General features: G+C 35.9%; 2 protein-coding genes across 4 annotated transcripts; both read left to right on the plus strand.

The window, feature by feature from the left end:
* Window positions 1–4,092: 4,092 nt before the first annotated feature.
* On the plus strand, window positions 4,093–10,015 carry LOC132040978 (probable protein phosphatase 2C 6). 2 transcript variants are annotated; one of them, XM_059431690.1, is made up of 5 exons: window positions 4,093–4,414; window positions 5,074–5,629; window positions 5,987–6,304; window positions 6,391–6,496; window positions 9,258–10,015. In XM_059431690.1, exons 1-5 carry the CDS (start codon window positions 4,404–4,406, stop codon window positions 9,590–9,592), a joined length of 1,326 nt encoding a protein of 441 aa, XP_059287673.1. In that variant the 5' UTR covers window positions 4,093–4,403; the 3' UTR covers window positions 9,593–10,015. The 2 variants fall into 2 exon arrangements, with proteins under 2 accessions (XP_059287673.1, XP_059287672.1); XM_059431689.1 differs by lacking the exon at window positions 4,093–4,414 and having other exon boundaries at window positions 4,588–5,629.
* An 826-nt stretch (window positions 10,016–10,841) lies between these two features.
* On the plus strand, window positions 10,842–17,713 carry LOC132040977 (U-box domain-containing protein 35-like). Of its 2 annotated transcripts, none has more exons than XM_059431687.1 (8): window positions 10,842–11,133; window positions 12,105–12,208; window positions 12,781–12,902; window positions 12,983–13,183; window positions 13,696–13,948; window positions 14,380–14,475; window positions 15,224–15,652; window positions 16,721–17,713. In XM_059431687.1, the coding sequence occupies exons 1-8, from the start codon at window positions 10,980–10,982 to the stop codon at window positions 17,429–17,431; spliced, it is 2,070 nt and encodes a 689-aa protein (XP_059287670.1). In that variant the 5' UTR covers window positions 10,842–10,979; the 3' UTR covers window positions 17,432–17,713. The 2 variants fall into 2 exon arrangements, with proteins under 2 accessions (XP_059287670.1, XP_059287671.1); XM_059431688.1 differs by having other exon boundaries at window positions 10,969–11,137.
* The last annotated feature ends 604 nt before the right edge of the window (window positions 17,714–18,317 follow it).

The following is an 18,317-nucleotide window of genomic DNA, read 5'->3' on the forward strand; positions in this document are numbered from 1 at the left end:
CGAGTTTAAGAATTTAATAGGAACAACACTTACTTCAGGTGTCAAACTGAAAAAAAAAAAGGACAAGTTTAAGGGCTGTATATGCATTAAGCCATAAAATTTTGTCTTACTCCCACAAAAAGCAAAAAAAATAAAAAAAATTATTGGGTTAGCAAGTCATATTATATTGGGCCTTTTGGCAAACTTTTGCGGGTTATTGGAACTTTTGTTCCATTTTTTTGCGCGGAGTGCCTTTATTTTGGGGTGGTCTTTAAATTTTGCCTATTTGTGGTCTTTAAATTATGCTACTTTAATTTTTGCCCTTCGCATTGCAACTTTGAGCTTTAAGAAATCATGAGGTTCGAGTTTGAATCCCAGCTCGAAGCATAAATTAAAAAAAAAAAATCGCAAGCGAGTTTGGGTCGCGTGTATCTGGGGCCGCATACTTTTGTTAAGAATTACAAATTTTATCGGACCGAATACTATGCCTTATGGGTGAGACTTGGCATAAGTATAAGTAAACATTTGATAATTCCTTCACAAAGTTATTTGATACTTTTAATGACAACTTTTATGCGGACCGGCATAACTTTGTGAAGGAATTATCAAAGTTATGCCGGACCGATACACTTACGCATTGTATCTTTGTCAAAAAAAACTTTGGTAATTCATACATAAAGTTATCGGTGGGGGCATACTTTTAATGGGCAAACTTTTATGCGGATCGGCGTAAACTTGTGAAGGAATTATCAAAGTTATGCGGATCCATAAAATCCGCCCATAAGGCATAATTGTATGGTCCGCATAATTTGGTAATTCCTTCACAAGTGTATGCCGTTGGGGGCATAGCGAAATTAAACTCTGCCTTGCGAATTTTTTTTAAAATTTTGACTGCGCGTGGGTTCGAACCTGGAACCTATGGGTTTTAGCCGAAAGGCAAAATTTAAAGATTTCAAATATGAGGGGCAAAATTTAAAGACGCTGAAGGGTTATGCTCGGAATTGCCCCTTTTGTTCCCATTTTGTCTGGTCTTTATGTTTTGCACTTGACCGAAATACCAATAATTTTTTCGTGAGGCATAAATTTATATTTTCATATCATACTATGGCTAAATTATATTTTCCGCTCTTAAAAAAAATTGCACTTCGCAGGCATAAATTCGGGTGCTAAGGACAAAAACTAAGGACAAAAACTAAAGACCCGCCCGTTTGGAGGGCAAAAGTATAGTTTTTTCAACTTTTGCTCCAATCCATAGGCAAACAAAACATTTCTTTGCGCGGATTGTCCTTCTTTTGGGGGTGGTCTTTAATATTTTCCCCTCAAATTGTTGGTTTTTAATTTTTGTCTTCCGCTTAAAAAAGTGACTGAAAATATCCAGAGTTTCTGGATTCGAACGTCCGCTCAGTAAAAAAAAAAAAAAATCGCAAGGCAAAACTTTTGCAAAATTTTTTCCTTACAAGCAAAGTCTGCCGTCTCCGGTATAGGTTATATGTAACTTCGCCCGAATAAGGGTGAAATTATTATTATCTTTTGACTTTGTTAAGTTTCGAACCCAAAATTTTGAGATATTTTCGACCACTTTTTAAGCGAAAGATAAAAATTAAAAACCAGCGAATTGAGGGCCAAAAATTAAAGACCAGTTCGTATGAAGTAGGGGGGGCATGGTATGGTAGATACCGATTACCATACCGAAATCAAACTTTTCTATACAGCGGTTTCAGTATTATGGTATTTGATATGTATTTTTAAAAAGTTTGGTATTTGGTATGGTATTCGGTATTCATAAAGAAAATATCGAAATACCGAATATCATACCGAAGTATATAATTACATATACAATTCATATATCTTAGTATTATAATACTAACAAATATATAAACTAGTATTATTAGAAAACTAATTGTTTAAACGTTGGAACTTTGACTACCCTATCTTGATTTAAATGTCTTTTTTATGTAATTGATTTACGAATGGCATTGCTTGTACTTTCTTTTGAATATTTTTCCATGTGTAAGGTATTTAGTACATAATAATTGATACGTTTCTTAAGTAGCGAAAGTCATAATTCTTCATGATATGAGTATATGTAAGTCGGAGTCGGACAAACTATGGTACTGATTTACCGCACTGTAAAATACCGAAATCGAACTTTAAAATATCGAATCATACCGAATTAGTTTGATACGATAATGGTATAATATTTTTAGAAATCGAATACCGAAATTATCGTATCGAAATTTTAAATACTGTACTATGCTCACCCCAAGTATGAAGGCCAATCGTGCAAATTGTCCCCAACAAAATGCAATAGGCCCAAGAGAAGCAATAGCCTGTTACATCCACTTCCACTGAGATCATCCAAAACACTGAGTGATGTCTTCTCTTTTGGCCTACCAATGTCAATCTTCTCTACTATGTCATCTTTTTTTTTTTTTTTTTGGGTCGGGGGGGGGGGGGGGGGGGGGGGTTTATATCAAGGGAGATGCTACACTACTATTATAGTATTTGAACCCTCCATCTCAATTTTTTGTGGAAATAAAGCTAGCCACGTGGGGTAGCCCTCAATCCCATTATGTTACTTACTTATCTCTTTTACCATTTAAGATACAAATTAATCAAATAACCTTTCTTGTGATATTTATATCTTGTATATATTAACCAAATTTTTATTGTTTGGCTTACAGACTAGTTATATAAATTATTATGCAAGAATTGCTTAAAGACCTTTTGGTTCACAAACTAATTATACAGTTTAAGAATTACTTACTTTGAGTATTTATGTTGTTAATATGCATATTTTATTTCGCATTCCATCTAGCATAAAGATAATGTACAGATTTCTGCATAATTTATGTTCACTCTTCCTTATTTTATGTGGTACATTTTTTTGTAATTTGTCCCGAAAGAATGACATCATAGTTATCACGTGATTGTCTTATTCTTTATTTTATTCCAAACATTTGAAGTGTAGAACTTGCTTGGTCAAATTAATTTAGATTCACATAATAAAATGTTCGATAACACTCTCTACTGAAAAATATATTTTGAAAGCTAAAATAGAAGACATTTGACCCGCAATGGTGGATCAGTTGGTTGAGCATGGGGCTTTTATAATAGAGGTCTCAGGTTCGAAATCCCATGCCTACAACAGCAGGGGATTTGCGTTCTGGGTTGAGCTCGTCGTACAGGAACTTGCCTAGTGCGGGTTATCTCTCCTGTGTGATTTGCGAGCTACTGCATCAGGAGCTGGGTTTATCCTGTGCGCATTCGAAGAGCAACGACTGTGAATTTCTATGTCATTAAAAAAATAAAAAATAGAAGACATCTGGTTACAGATGAATGTGGAATCTTACCTTTGGATGAAAGCATCTAATTGGAGCATTTTTTGTTTAATATTGGACACGAGTGAGGGTCACTATAGACAGGGAGTGTGGAGGCATTTAATTGGAGAGTGAAAAGTGTAAGAGCAAACATTTATATTGCTTTAATGTGCTCTTTCAGATTTGAACATCTGTCCTTTGTTTATTTTTTGTCTTGATTTATTGTTTCCTCAAATTGTTACTTTTTGCCCACTCAACTCATTTTTGTTGAGCTTTCATGACTACTGAACCAGAAAGTAATAAAAATAGTCCATTATATTTAGAAAAGGTTTAAAATAACATCTTTAATATATTTTGGAGTAATTTTAATTTTTTATCATTAAATTTTTCAGTATTTCTAGTCTTGGAATATTTAATAAATTCTAACAAGTATTAAATTTGTTAGGAATTGTGAAAAAAAAAAGGATCTAGCAGGAACTCATTTTTGCGTTTTTGCTAGTTTTGTATGTTTTTTTAGAGATTGAACAACCTTTGCGCGTAACTTTTGCTATATTTGACATTCAGTATAATTTTTTGTGTTGCGATTTCTAGAATTTAATGGGATTGTTGAGCATTTTCGGTTAATCTTTTTTTACAATTCTTTTCAAATATAAGAGACAAACTTTATTAAAATATTAGACAAAAAAAAATTAACGGACCAGAACTACTTAGAATTATATTTAAAGGAATTAAAAGAAGAAATTTTTTTTGGTAAACATAAAAAACCATTTTTGTCACTTTCTCACTCCTAAGCTGAAGATAGAAAATGATACTACTATTTAAAATATTAAAAAAGGAAAGTCTCTACATAGAACTTTATTCTGTAAATCAGAAAGCAACCTGATTTCCTATATTCTTGATTCTTTGATGCAACTCTAGTTGTCTTATAATGTCAACAGTGAAGAAGAGTACATGTTCTTGAAAAGAAAATATCTATTTCATTTATTTTTATTTGTTTGTTACATATTGCCATATTGGGGTTATCATTATTTGAAAAAAAGGACTATATATATTTCAAAGTGGGGTTGATATGAATTGCCTCAGATCCAGGTTACTGAAGTTTTTATGAGAAAAAGGTACTTGCTTTTTCAGTGATTTCTTGTGATTCTTGGAAATTGTTGCTTTCCATATGTTAATTCACATGACCCTTTTCTTGTTATCTCTCTTTCTTGTGTTTAAAGACTGAAAGTTTATGTCAATTTTGGGTTTTTAGCTATAATTGCTGGTGTATAGATAAGGAAGAGGTGTAAAGAAGAAAAAGTTAAGATTTAGGACCAAAAAAAAGTGTTCTTACTGTTTCTTGTTTGCTAAATAGATCTGATTACCAGTTTCTGTTAAGAATCTTGATTAGTGGGGTGTGGTGAATGTAAAAAGAATGCTTTTTTATTACTAGTTGATTCTCTTAGGCAATGGAAAATGGTCTGTTGAAGCTTATGATAGGACTATTACTGATTCTAAAGAGAGGTGATGAATTAGTTTAACAATGAAAGGCACTGTAGTTTTTGAGGGGTTGGTGGTTAACTTTTACTGCATTCAGTATAGCCGTTTCGATGGAGGAAATGTATACGGTTGCAGTGCCATTTATATTTAGTAGTTTGATCTGTGACAATGCAAGTATAGGAAGTGATATGGATGTTACTAGATTAAAGTCGATGGACGATACAACAATCTTGTATTCTAATTCTGTGACAAAAGCGTTGGTGGACCCCGTTTCTGGGGGCAATGATGATTGCAGCTCTGCTGATTCAGAGAGCGATTTTAGTATTACGGTATCATCATCTGTGCTTGAAGAGAGCAAAAGTGAAGGGACTATGTCGCTTGATGATGATTCCTTCTCATTGGAGGGTGATCAGATTCTTGATAGTTCGTGTTCCTTGTCAGTAGTGAGCGACTGTAGTAGTATATGCGCTGATGACTTTGTAGGCTTTGAGATAGCGTCCGACATAGAAGGTCAAGATTTAGTCGATTCTCAGAAAAGTATTAGCAATGTTGAACTTATTGCGAAGACTGAAGTTTCGGTTGAGTCAGATATTGAGGAAAATGTGATTAGACCCGTGGCACTTTCTGTCAGCCGCAGTGTTTTTGATGTGGACTACGTGCCTCTATGGGGACATACGTCTATATGTGGAAGGAGACCGGAAATGGAAGATGCGTTTGCAACTGTTCCAAAATTCTTGAAAATTCCTCTACAGATGCTAATTGGTGATCGTGTGTTTGATGGACTGTCTAGACGCTTAAGTCATTTGACGACTCATTTCTTTGGAGTTTATGATGGCCATGGTGGTTCTCAGGTCTCTCTCTCTCTCTCTCTCTCTCTCTCTCTCTGACTTTGGTTCACACGACTCCTTGTTAACTACTCCCTATGCCCCAATTTATGTGGCATCTTTCGAGAGTCAAACTTCTTAATTTTGACCGTGAATTTGGACATAGAAATCTCTAAGTTTTTCGGAATACAATTTACATATTTGGAAACTACGTTAAAAATACTATAAGTCACAATAATTAACAATTCGAAATATTTAAAAGGCATATGAGAAAATTGCGGTCAAAGAAACTTGTTTGACTCTCGAAATCCTAAAGGTGCCACATAAGTTGGGACGGAGGGAGTACATATGAACAAAAATTTTGAATCTTTTTTCTCTTTTCAGGTGGCGAATTACTGCCGAGACCGGGTTCATGCTGCATTGGCTGAGGAATTGGAAACTTTTATGATGAATCTCAGTGATGAAAGTATTAAGCAAAGTTGCCCAGAGCATTGGAATAGAGCATTTACGAACTGTTTTCTTAAAGTTGATGCTGAGATTGGAGGGGGGTCTACTCATGAGCCTGTTGCCCCAGAAACTGTAGGGTCCACAGCCGTTGTTGCCACTGTTTGTTCATCTCACATTATAGTGGCAAACTGTGGTGATTCAAGGGCTGTTCTGTGTCGTGGGAAGGAACCAATGGCATTGTCGGTGGATCACAAAGTAAGGCGAAATTTTAAACAAATCTACTTGCATAGCAAATAATCCCTGTTTGTACTCATTTTTAGTTCTGTTTTTCGGTTTGCCAGCCAAACCGAGAAGATGAATATGAAAGGATTGAAGCAGCTGGTGGTAAGGTGATACAGTGGAATGGCCATCGTGTTTTCGGTGTTCTTGCAATGTCTAGGTCTATCGGTATGTTTCTCCTAGCTAACTTGTTCTCTAGCATTTGCAAGATATTTTTGTTATTTATATCTCAAAACTTAAATCCTTATCTCTTTCATTAGCTTACTTTTATAGGCTTGATCAGCAATTCTTGTGTAGTAGTAGAATGATACACACATTTCAAGTAGTCCACATTACTAAGGGGTCATTTGGTTGCTGGTTAGGAAGGGAATTGTTCATGTATTAAAACTAGCATAGTTAATTCCATGTTTGGTAGCTTTTACTTACTTTGTATAAATTCAGAACAACAAGTACGGTGTTTGGTTATCATTTTACAATTCCTCATAACTAAAACATGTACAAGTTATGAGTCAATTTGTGTGTAATTTTATGCGGGGTAGAAGAAAGAATAACTAATAATAATTTTATGCGGGGTAGAAGAAAGAATAACTAATACATTTATAACTGAACCATGCATAGCTAATCTCTGCATGACTCTAACCAACAACCAAACAACCTTTATATGCGCAAAAGAAGACAACCCTTGTAGAGGACTTGGGATTGGACGATCATTGTTAGGCTTTTGGTCCATGTAGCATCGGGCTGTAGTACGGTATAACAATCTGTTCTGTATGGCTCAGGTTCATGCATTGGTCATAGGTATGGTGTAACAATACTAGTCTGTTGGGCCGTGTTATATAGACCCTAGTATGCAATAACTAACTAATCTATGTGATATAAGACCCAATGTTGGAAATGGAAAAAACATGCACCCTTATTACTGTATGGATTTAAGTCCAACACGGGAATGAAGTGATGAGCGCCACCTCTCAAGCCTGTACGAGCTACCATGAGAGTATGGTCTGCTCAAAGAATCTTGACAAGCAAGGTGGAGCAAGGAATTTATACAAGGGATAAAGAAAAAAATACAAGAATGTCACACCAAGGATTTGGACCAATGACCTAGAGCAGTTTTTGAACCCCTTTTGCGACTTCACTAGAATTTTCATTATATCAAGGCGATTCAACAGTTTATATATAAGTTATAACCAAAAAAAAAAATGGTTTTTCCGTATTTTTAAAGTATAATTTCTCAACAAAAAGGATCCGTTTTCCTTTACTTAGCAGAGGAGAAGGGAGAGGAAAGTTAGTGGAAAGGAGTAGGAGAAGGGGTGTAAAAAGCTCGAGAAGAAAAATGAGATAATTTTGACAAAGATAACATTGAAGTGTATCTATGACAGCGAGAGCAATGATTGTAAATGAAGAGGTCTAGTACTCAAATAGCAAACTTCCATCCTTTTCTCTTCCTTCTTTTTTCAATCCATTTTTTAGATTCATTTTCAAAGAGATGACACCTTCTTGCTACTATCACTGCACCTCATTGTCTTGAGCGCTTCACTCCAGAAGTAATAACCTCTTACTTCTCATCGCTCTGCCGCTTTAGGAGTTTTCAAAGAATCTTGCATTGTGTAAAGGACGCAATATAACATATAGGAGAGAGGAAGTATATATAACTATAGTACAATTTATGACGAGACAAAAATATCTCTTTTACTAGACATTTACACATTGTTTCTTTTTGTTTATTTTGTCTTGAAAGAAATATCTCCTCACCATGAAGCAGGCTACAAATCTTGTTGCCTGTCCACATAACCATGCTTCAGTTTTGTATATGAAAAGATACAAGAATTTGTTATTGGTCTTTGATTCTGCATTACTGCAAAGGCAATGCTCTCCGTCCCTTGTTTTATCAATGTCCTAAAAATCTTTAAACTTGCCTGACCATGGTAGTGTGGGCATTGCGAATTTGAGATGAACAACATACTTGATTTTACAATGAGACCAGTCAAAAACATATGCCTAGAGATATGAGATGTGACCATTGACTTACTACAAATTAGATTGCAGAAAAGAAGAAAGTATGCAAGCGACTGACTCTGTCCCTGCGGAGTTGGTTCTTGATTTTGGTGATTTATACTTGTTCATTTTATTGTTCTGAGAGATTCCTTTGTGATTACCGATTAGAAAGAAGCCCAAATTCTTTCAGGTCTTTCACCCGGTAACTTGTAAACTAAGGGTGGGTTTGCTGCTAGGCATGTAAAGTTAGGATGTTCTTTCTCGTTCATCTTTTGCGTAGAGTTGTGGAATGACAAATGCTTGTAAAACTGCTGTCAAAAGTTTCTTTGCTTCAAGATAAATACTCGTCAGTAATGACTGAACATGCACGATTTTAGGGTCAATGTCCCTTTTCTCGTCCGAGATTGTGATATATTGGTCGCCCTCATTTGTCTTATTATGGATATCAGTGTTCATTACCATATTAGAATTTCTGAGGGCATCTTAAAAGACGTGATACAGTGGATTTTAGCATTGTTCTAAAATAGAAACTAATTCTAGACACACATGATTGGTGATACAGCCAATATACTGTAACTTCTAATATATTAGTAATGCAGGTATGACTATTATTCTCCTGTTTGGTCTAGGATGTTTGGATGGTAAATAATGATATGCTTAGGATGCCAAAGCTTTCAAGGATTAGAATTCTCACTAGAAAATAAACTAAGTGAGCTGCATGATTGCATAATGTTGTCCAGCTTGTAGCTAGCTTTTTTTTTTTTTTTTAAATTTTTGGTAAGGAACTTGTAGCTATCTTCTTGTTATGTGTTTTCTTGGGCGTTTATCAGTTGGACAGATTTGTTGGCCAGTAAATTTGGCACACTAGAAGTCCTATTTTTTGTTAGTAAATTGGTCTTTTATCTCTTTCTTTAATACGGTTTATTGATTGCAGGAGATAAATACTTGAAGCCCTGGATAATTCCTGATCCAGAAGTAACGTTCATACCTCGAACCAAGGATGACGAATGCCTTATTCTTGCTAGTGACGGTTTATGGGATGTCATGACAAATGAAGAAGTTTGTGATATGGCTCGTAAACGCATACTTATGTGGCATAAAAAGTACGGTGTAACGCTCCCCGTGGAAAGGGGCGAAGGAATTGATCCAGCAGCACAAGCAGCAGCAGAATGCTTGTCGAATCGAGCTCTTCAGAAGGGCAGCAAGGACAACATAACAGTGATTGTGGTGGACTTGAAAGCTCAAAGAAAGTTCAAAAGCAAAACCTGAACATAACTAGCCTCATTATCTGATGTTTCAAAAATGCCCTTAATGTATTATAAATGGTTAAAAAATGCCCTCCTTCCACCAATTGGATAAAAAATACCCTTAAACGTATTATTGATCCATTTGTAATACGTTAAGGGCAAAATTGATCCAATAGGTAGACAGTTTTTAGCCATTTCTAATACGTTAAGGGCATTTTTGACCTTTTTCTGTTTATAGATTTGCAGTATAAACTAAATATGTGGCTCAAAATGTTGTCAAGCCCTTACATTTTTTACCTGGTAATCTGGGATAATGGCTCTTTATTGGAGTAGGTTCTGTATGTAGTTTAGCACATGCTCCATTCTGTATGTAATTTTCTTCATGTAGCTATTTGAAGTAGCAACAACTACATTATAATCAAATGTAATGGTCATTATGCCTCAAGAGTCAAAAGGCTCCATGAGATATTTTATCCTAGCGCCACTTTGACATTTTATACGTCCAAAATGAGCAATTTGGATTTGAGTTTTCTTCTAATATTGTATCCTCTCCACCCTAATTAAATGTCTTTTGTACTTTCTGTGTCTCATATTCTAAGAAATAGATAAATATTCCATCAACTTGTCCTGAATTTTTAACTACACGCCTAAACTTTGCGGAGGACCTATAGGTGTGTAGTTGAAAATTCGGGACACATTTAGAGGATATTTATGTGTTATCCTTCATTTAACCAGCAAAAATTACGGTCAAGAGTGACATTTTTGGTCAATGAAGTGGGAGGTATTGATATCCCGTGGAACAGTTGAGATGTGCACAAGTTGGTCGGACACTAACGCATAGAAAAACATGCAGAAATTGTGTTTCTTCTAGCTTTTTCATATTTGTATTTTCTTTTTCATTTTAATCTAGAAACTAGAAAGATTAAATGATTTTCTCCCATCTGTCCAAGCGTCGGTGGACAAAGTTATTTAGTACCTGTGCTGTGATGAGAGGTAGCAGGTCCTGTGGAATTTGGACAGAGTTATTCGATATTTATGCTGGTGAGAGCAGCAAGTACCTCGGATGCTCACAAGCTAGTTTGGACACCACACAATTCTAAAAAATAAAAAAATAAAAAAGATGGGAAAAGGAGTTAAAGCAACACCATAGGCCTAGTCAAACAGCTTAAAAATAGTTAATGGAGCAGAGATCAACTTACAAATTGATCCATCTTTTTTGGGGAACAACACAAATTACTTTTTGCAAAACTAATGGTATTCCATGCACATGCATCAATTTTCCCTTTGTCCACACGTGAAAAAAAAAAAAAAACTTTAGCCACCGTTATGGTGGTTGAAAGTGGCAGAGCTGGTGTCAGATGACTAACTAGCTCTAGCCTTCTTTCTTTGTGTTAATAAATGAACAGCAAATGGCTTTGGCAGATGAAGGTAGCCGCCCTATCGTTGTGGCAGTTGATAAAGATAAAAATAGCAATTCTGCCGTGAAATGGGCTATTGATAATCTCCTTACAAGCAATCAAATTCTTGTTTTGGTTCATGTTCGGGTCAAGAACTCACCAAATCGTAGGTACCTTCTCTCTGCTTTCATCACATTCTCAATATTCTCGTATTCATGTTCGTCAAAGGTTTGGCCTAGGGATCAATGAAGTAGGTCGAGTACTGTGAGATTTCATGTTAAATCTCAATGGATGGAAAAAAAAAAGTATTCTCTCTGTCCCAATTTATGCGGCACAGTTGGAATTTAGAGAGTCAACCAAGTTTTCTTTGACCAAAATTTCTTTATATGCCTTTTAAATATTTTAAGTTGTTCTTGTATTGTGATTTATAGTATTACTTTTACGTAGTTTCCAAATATATAAATTTTATTTCAAAAAATTAAAAGCTTCTATGTCCGAATTCATGGTCAAAATTTAGAAGTTTGAATCTCGAAAATTCCAACTGTGCCTTAATAGATTGAGACAGATTGTGTAGGTGATTTCTTTCCATATGTTGAAGCCTTAGTAGACAGAGTTGGTTGGTATCTGTGTCAGTAGGAGGCAGCAGGTGCCCATGGAATTAGTCGAGGTCTGCGTAAGCTGACCCCGACACACAGGATTATTAAAAAAAAAAAAAAAGGCCATTCGTTTGATAATGTAATTGGGATAAAAATTTGGTTTAGGAAGAAATTTAAAATTCTGTTTTCTATTAAGAAGAAGTCTTTGTAAGGGGAACTTCATTAAATTTTATTGCAGCAATGGATGTTAGTTAAGTATGCGTTTTGGTTTACCACGAAGGAGCGTGATAATGGATAAGATCCATTCACCGTTAACCAAAGGCTCCAGGTTCGAGCCGTAGGAATGGAGAAACTCCTGATAGAGAGTGGTTCCCTTTTAGGGCCCTATAGGGCGAGAAACCCCATTAGTCCTGCTAGTAGATTTTGAGTGCGGGATGTTTAAACAAAACTAAGTGCATTTGGTCTCGAAATCGCCATTTTTCTATATATGGAACAATTGAAGTTTTTGGTTTTTTATTGTGACATTGATGTTATTTTGTAGCGGTTGGTGGGGATGAAGTTGTTTCAGATTCAAATGGAGGATCAAGTGATGAAGCTACTCAAAATGTCTTCACACCTTTCAGGGCTTATTCTGTCCGCAAAAGGGTAAGTGAATTAATCTTATCATAGGGATTGATTGAGTAGAACAAACAAGAAAACGTAAGGGAAGTGTCATTTTTGAGAAAATCCATGATAAGTTAGCAGTCTTTTCCTTTCAAGGATGGTTTAATCCTTTATTTTCCTTTACTTTAATCTGTTCTGAAAAATACTGATACGTTCCATATTTGGAAGCTCTTTAATTTAACCTTCTGACCTTCTGATTTGACCCTGTAATGACATGCTCTTTATAAGAAATACTTTTGATAAGTTATACATATTTAGATAACGTGGAAAAAGTCTTCATTTCCTCTCTACATTACTAGTAACATAGTAGTTAAAAAGCTTAAACACCACATTGTCCTCTGTATGGTCTTTAAGATCACAAGAAATAGGTGTTTTCTGTTCTTTCCACCCTCTAAAACCTCTTGTTCTACTTGAGTGTTTTTCGCCACTAAATTAATTAATAAATTACCTAGAGTAGCATCATAAATGTTTAGACGAAAACGCGCTTATCCATTCCACAACTTTAACTAAATCTTACTTTAATCAATTAAAATGGTTATTTGATGTTATTACAGATAGTGGTGAATGAGATTGTCCTTGAGAATACTGAAGTGTCGAAGGGACTTCTTGACTACATCAACAGTAACTGTGTTACCAACATCGTTCTTGGTGCATCATCTAGGAGTGCTCTTGGCAGGTTATTATCGCTCAATTTCTCTGTTGCTTATGCTTCATTATGGAGGAAAGAAAGAACTTGGCTTATAACCTTCTTTGCAGAAAATATTGGACTCATGATGTGCCAACAATGATAAATAAGGCTGCGCCAGAATTTTGTACTGTATACGTAGTTTCAAAAAGCAAGCAACAATCTGTCCGACTAGCAGCAAAATCTCCTCCTTCGGCACCAGCAAGGCAACCATCCTCCTCAGCATGGTCATCTTCTCGTTTAAGTAACTCTGATTTAGAAAATTCATTCAGGTATAAAATAAGCGAGGGTGATATAAAAACTGGCCAACATTATTCTCATTTTGTTGTCCTTATCTTTGAGGGAGTTATCACAACTTTCTCAAACTATAGGTGTCACTTGATATTTTTGAATTGGACCCGAAGAATCAAAAGAAAACGTGTCCTGTCTTTTACAACACGCATCGTTTTGCAAATGCAGAGCAATTAAACTTAGTTTAGTAATTTGGGGCAGTTTTCAATTTTTAGTTTTCTATGATAGTAGACAAAAGGATAAGTAGTTATATAAGATTTTAAGAATTAATGTATGGGAAATACTAGCATTAACTCAAAAGATTTTTTGTTTATTTCTGAATATTATTATGTCCTTCTCATTTTATGTACTACTAACTACTATGTTGGGAGTTGAACACTTTTTTCTTTGACTATCATCTTTGATTAATTGAATTAGACTTCCTGATGCTCTAAGCAAAAGTGTTAATTCGTTTTGTGCTAGCTAACTTTAATGAATCAATGGTACAAAATAGGCTGTCATTCGCAAGGTCAGAACAAAAGATTGTAGAATCTGAGAAGGCTAGGCCTGAAAAAGGACCATCTAATGTAGCGACGGATAATCTTCATCCTCTCGGGCAGACGAATTCATATAGGCACACTTCTCAATCTGATGGTAGTATTCGGTTCGCTATTAACCCCAGATCAGTTGATATGTCGGCCGAAAATCTTGACTTCACACAGGTTGCAGTCAAAGACCCTCCAACGAATGAAAGCTCCTCAAGTTCAGTAAGTGCAATACAATCATAGAAACTACTAGCCTGTTTGGCCAAGCTCTTGGGAAGCTAAAAGTGCTTATTTTAGAAAGTTGAGGTGTTCGGACAAACTTTTAGAGAAAAAAATAAGTGTTTTTTTAGATGCTAAAATAAATAGCTTTTCCTCAGAAGCACTTTTGAAATATTAGCCAAGCATAAAGTACTGCTCTAATATTGGCAAAAGTGTTTTCAAATTAATTAGTCAAACACAAACTGCTACTCTCCAAAGGTACTTTTTTAAAAAGCACTTTCGAAATAAATATGTTTTAGAAACTTGACCAAACAAGCAAAATACATCGCAACTCAAATTTGTTGCTTAATAGACGTTATGAGCATTTCCATTATGTGAAAAGTATCAAATTTTGCTTAGTAATAGCCTCTGTCTCATCATATGTGATAATGCAGTTGGACGCCGAGATGAAAAGACTAAAACTTGAGCTAAGGCAAACTTTGGATATGTACAATCAAGCTTGCAAAGAAGCTATCACGGCCAACCAAGCGGTAATATCACATTCTCTAACTGCCTAGACCACAAAGATGAAGACATCTAAAATAGCAAGAAAGAAGAAATTCATGGGCCCAACTATCTGCAAAAAGCATTAAACATATTACTTGCATTGTATCACGTAGATCATAGTTTCAAGAAACCTAGTTTACCGGTTCAATGATTTAAACGAAATTATGCACTCAAAGGTGTGGCCTAGTGGTCAATGAAGTGGAGGAGAACCTTGAGGTCTCGGGTTCAAATCCCAGTGGAGACAAGAACACTAGGTGATTTCTCTTCATCTCAAAGTCTTGATTGATAGAATTACCTGGTACATGTTGTTGTGGAGGTAGCAGATATCCCGTATAATTAGTCGAGGTGCGCTCAAGCTGGGCCGGACACCACGGTTATCGAATAAAAATTATAAGGGATCTCATGTTTCTACAAATCTACTAGTATGAGTAGAATCAAGCGGCTACCAACGCCCAAAACTACATAGGTGCATTCAGCATTTTTATGGGAAGTTATTCTTCCAAGGAAATATGTAAGGTCAGAAATAATTGTTATAAGGTAGTACTAAGAAATAACATCGCATCACCACTGTGCGTACGTTTTTGAACAAATTGTTAGTATGTCTCTGATCCCATACATGGCTCTTGGAACACGAGTTACAAATTTATGACATCAAACTTAATGACCAAGGCTTTCTCCCTCTACTTATCTTGCAATAAGTTTTTCATGTGTGATATGTCTACTAAGTTTCAGGCTGAAGAGCTTAATAAATGGAAAATGGAAGAAGCTCGCAAGTGCGAACAAGCCCGTCTTGCTGAAGAGGCGGCTCTCGCAATTGCTGAGACCGAAAAGGCTAAATGCAGAGCTGCTATTGAAGCTGCTAAGAAAGCACAAAAGATGGCTGAGATAGAAGCACAAAGAAGGAAGTATTCGGAGTTAAAAATTAAGCGAGAGGCAGAAAAAAAGAAACGAACAATGAATGTTCGACCTCAGAATGATCTACGTTATAGGAAGTATACAATAGAAGAGATTGAGGCAGCCACCAACAAATTCTCAAGTTCACAAAAAATTGGAGAAGGTGGATATGGACCTGTTTTTAAGGGAAAACTAGATCACACGCCTGTTGCCATTAAAGTTCTGAGTCCTGATGCTGCACAAGGGAAGAAACAGTTCCAACAAGAGGTACCTCTTTATATCTCTAATTCAATGATACCCTCTGCTTTTATAATACGTATTAAGCATCGTGCATTATTTGGGCTGAGCAACCTCATTATCCATAGAATTCTGTGCATTCATTGAGTCACTTCTAGAGTTAATTAGTCGCGATGCATTTGAGGAATCATGATAAAAATTGTAGAAAGTAGACAAATGCATGTATACTGATACATTTTTATGCATGACATGATTGCTTTTGATTGATATATAACAGGAATGTTTTTGACTAATGCATCACATGGTAGTTATTTCTTATTTTCAATATGCATGCTTCATCTAAAAGCTTCTCGATTATGTGCATAAGCTTTGTGAAGAGATTTTTACCAGTACATTTATGAGCCTGTTCTTAGAGATGTACAATGAAACTTTTGTTTGAAAATATTTAAATGATGGTTTAGTAATGTAGATGGAATAGCTTTTCACTTGCTATACCTAGAACTATAAAAGATGCTGTAGCTTGCACTCTCTCATCTATGCTAATATATATAGAAGTCCTCTTTCTTGGTTAAATTGTTTATTGATGTTAGTATAAGGTATTTGAGTCTTTAGCCAAAATTGTCCCTTCTCTATGGGAGTGGGTCTATTTTTGTCATTTAAATATAACCCTAAGTCCCTGAGCATCTTTAGTCCCTTAAGTTTGCTAAAGTGGAGCACCTTTATGTCAGTTTTTCGGTCGGTCCGAAAGTCGGTCAGTTTTTGTCGTGTTTTTAATAGTGTTTTTGGTAGTCATCATTCGGTTTTAAGTCCATTCTGTTAGTTGGACGTAAGGTGCTCCACTTCAGTAAACTTTTTTTGATAACCGGTGTTTGGGCCAGCTTGTGCGCAACTCGACTAATTCCACGGGATACCCGCTAGTAGCCACCCACTAGCAACGGGTACTAGGTAACTCCGTAAACTTAAAGGACAAAAATGCTCAGGGTTATATTTAAAGGACAAAAATAGACCTACTCCCGTAGATAAGGGACAATTTTGGCTAAAAGCTCGGGTATCTGACAAACCTGCTGATGCACATGAAAAATTCTTTTCCATTTACAGGTTGAGGTCCTCAGTCTCATTAGACATCCGAATCTGGTGCTACTATTAGGTGCATGTCCTGAGTATGGGTGTTTAGTTTATGAGCTTATGAATAATGGCAGCTTGGAAGATCGTCTTTTTCGGAAAGGTAATACCCCTTCAATTCCATGGGAAATTCGCTTCAAAATTGCTGCTGAGATTGCAACAGGGGTTCTATTCCTTCACCAAGCAAAACCAGAACCTCTTGTTCACCGGGATCTAAAGCCAGGAAATATTCTGTTAGACAAAAATTATGTATGCAAAATCAGTGATGTTGGTTTGGCAAGGTTAGTGCCATCATCTGTAGCCGATAGTGTGACACAATATCACATGACTTCAGCTGCTGGGACTTTTTGCTACATAGATCCTGAATATCAACAAACAGGAAAGTTAGGGACTAAATCAGATATATATTCGCTTGGCGTGATGTTGCTCCAAATTATCACTGCAAGGCCACCAATGGGTTTAACTCATCATGTTGAGAGGGCCATCGAGAAAGGTAAATTTGCAGAATTATTAGATCCGACAGTACCAAATTGGCCAGTGGAAGAGGCTCTTACGATTGCAAAATTGTCACTCAAGTGTGCTGAGCTAAGGAAGAAAGATCGACCGGATCTTAGTTCAGTAATAGTTCCTGAGCTTAATAAGCTTAGGGAATTCGGAATGAGCAGCATGCCAAGTATCGGTAGCTAAACTTTGCCCTCGTGCATCTTTAATACTAAAAGATCCCGTCCACACACGATGGATACTACTGTCAACTCAGGTCTGTGGTTTCTTCTCCTTTACAACATTAATTGAGTGCAGTAAGCATCAGTTGGATAGTTCATTTTCTCTTTTCATGTGTTAATGTTACTGAAATTGAAGGAAAAATTAATCCCTTAAAGTGTGAGTGATGATGAGATGAATTTATCAACATTTTTACCTGTTCTTGGAGAGGACTTCTGACGGATAAAATGTTGTTCCAATCTTTTGAAATGCTGCCTTTGTGTTATCCTCTTTTTTGACTTTTTATTTCATACATCTTATTAGTAATGATCTCATAATTGGGATAACATGCAGAAAGACTCTAGTATTTGATAGTTTGATCGCCTGAAATGTATTGGTTGAAGATTGACGAAAATATTCCTATCAGCTTTTCACTATTGGATTAGAATTTGAATTTTATGCGGTCGGTTTTAGAATGATGATTGGAAAAATACTGTACCAGGAGTTGATTTGATTTTGTCGATTATTCCTCATCCCCATGCTTCACCTATATTCACGCTCTTTGTCACGTCAATATTCAGGGAGTAAAAACTATCAAATAATCGAGTGTGCACCGCATAAATGACGCAATAGATGAGATTTTTAGGTACTCTGGTGAAAAGAAAGTTATAATACATGATACACACATATAAGGTATGCGTACACAGGCTCATATATACGAATACATCCCAATTCTATAAATCTAAGAGAAATACCTCCCCGTCAATACTTTTTTTTTTCTTCTTCTTCTTTAGTACTGTATATATTTTCCAATTCGTCTCTGATCATTGATTTTCTTTTTTCCTTTTGTAAAGGTTCACATGATATTTTTTAC

The sequence above is a fragment of the Lycium ferocissimum genome, chromosome 12 (assembly GCF_029784015.1).
Source record: "Lycium ferocissimum isolate CSIRO_LF1 chromosome 12, AGI_CSIRO_Lferr_CH_V1, whole genome shotgun sequence".
Taxonomy (NCBI): Eukaryota; Viridiplantae; Streptophyta; class Magnoliopsida; order Solanales; family Solanaceae; genus Lycium; species Lycium ferocissimum.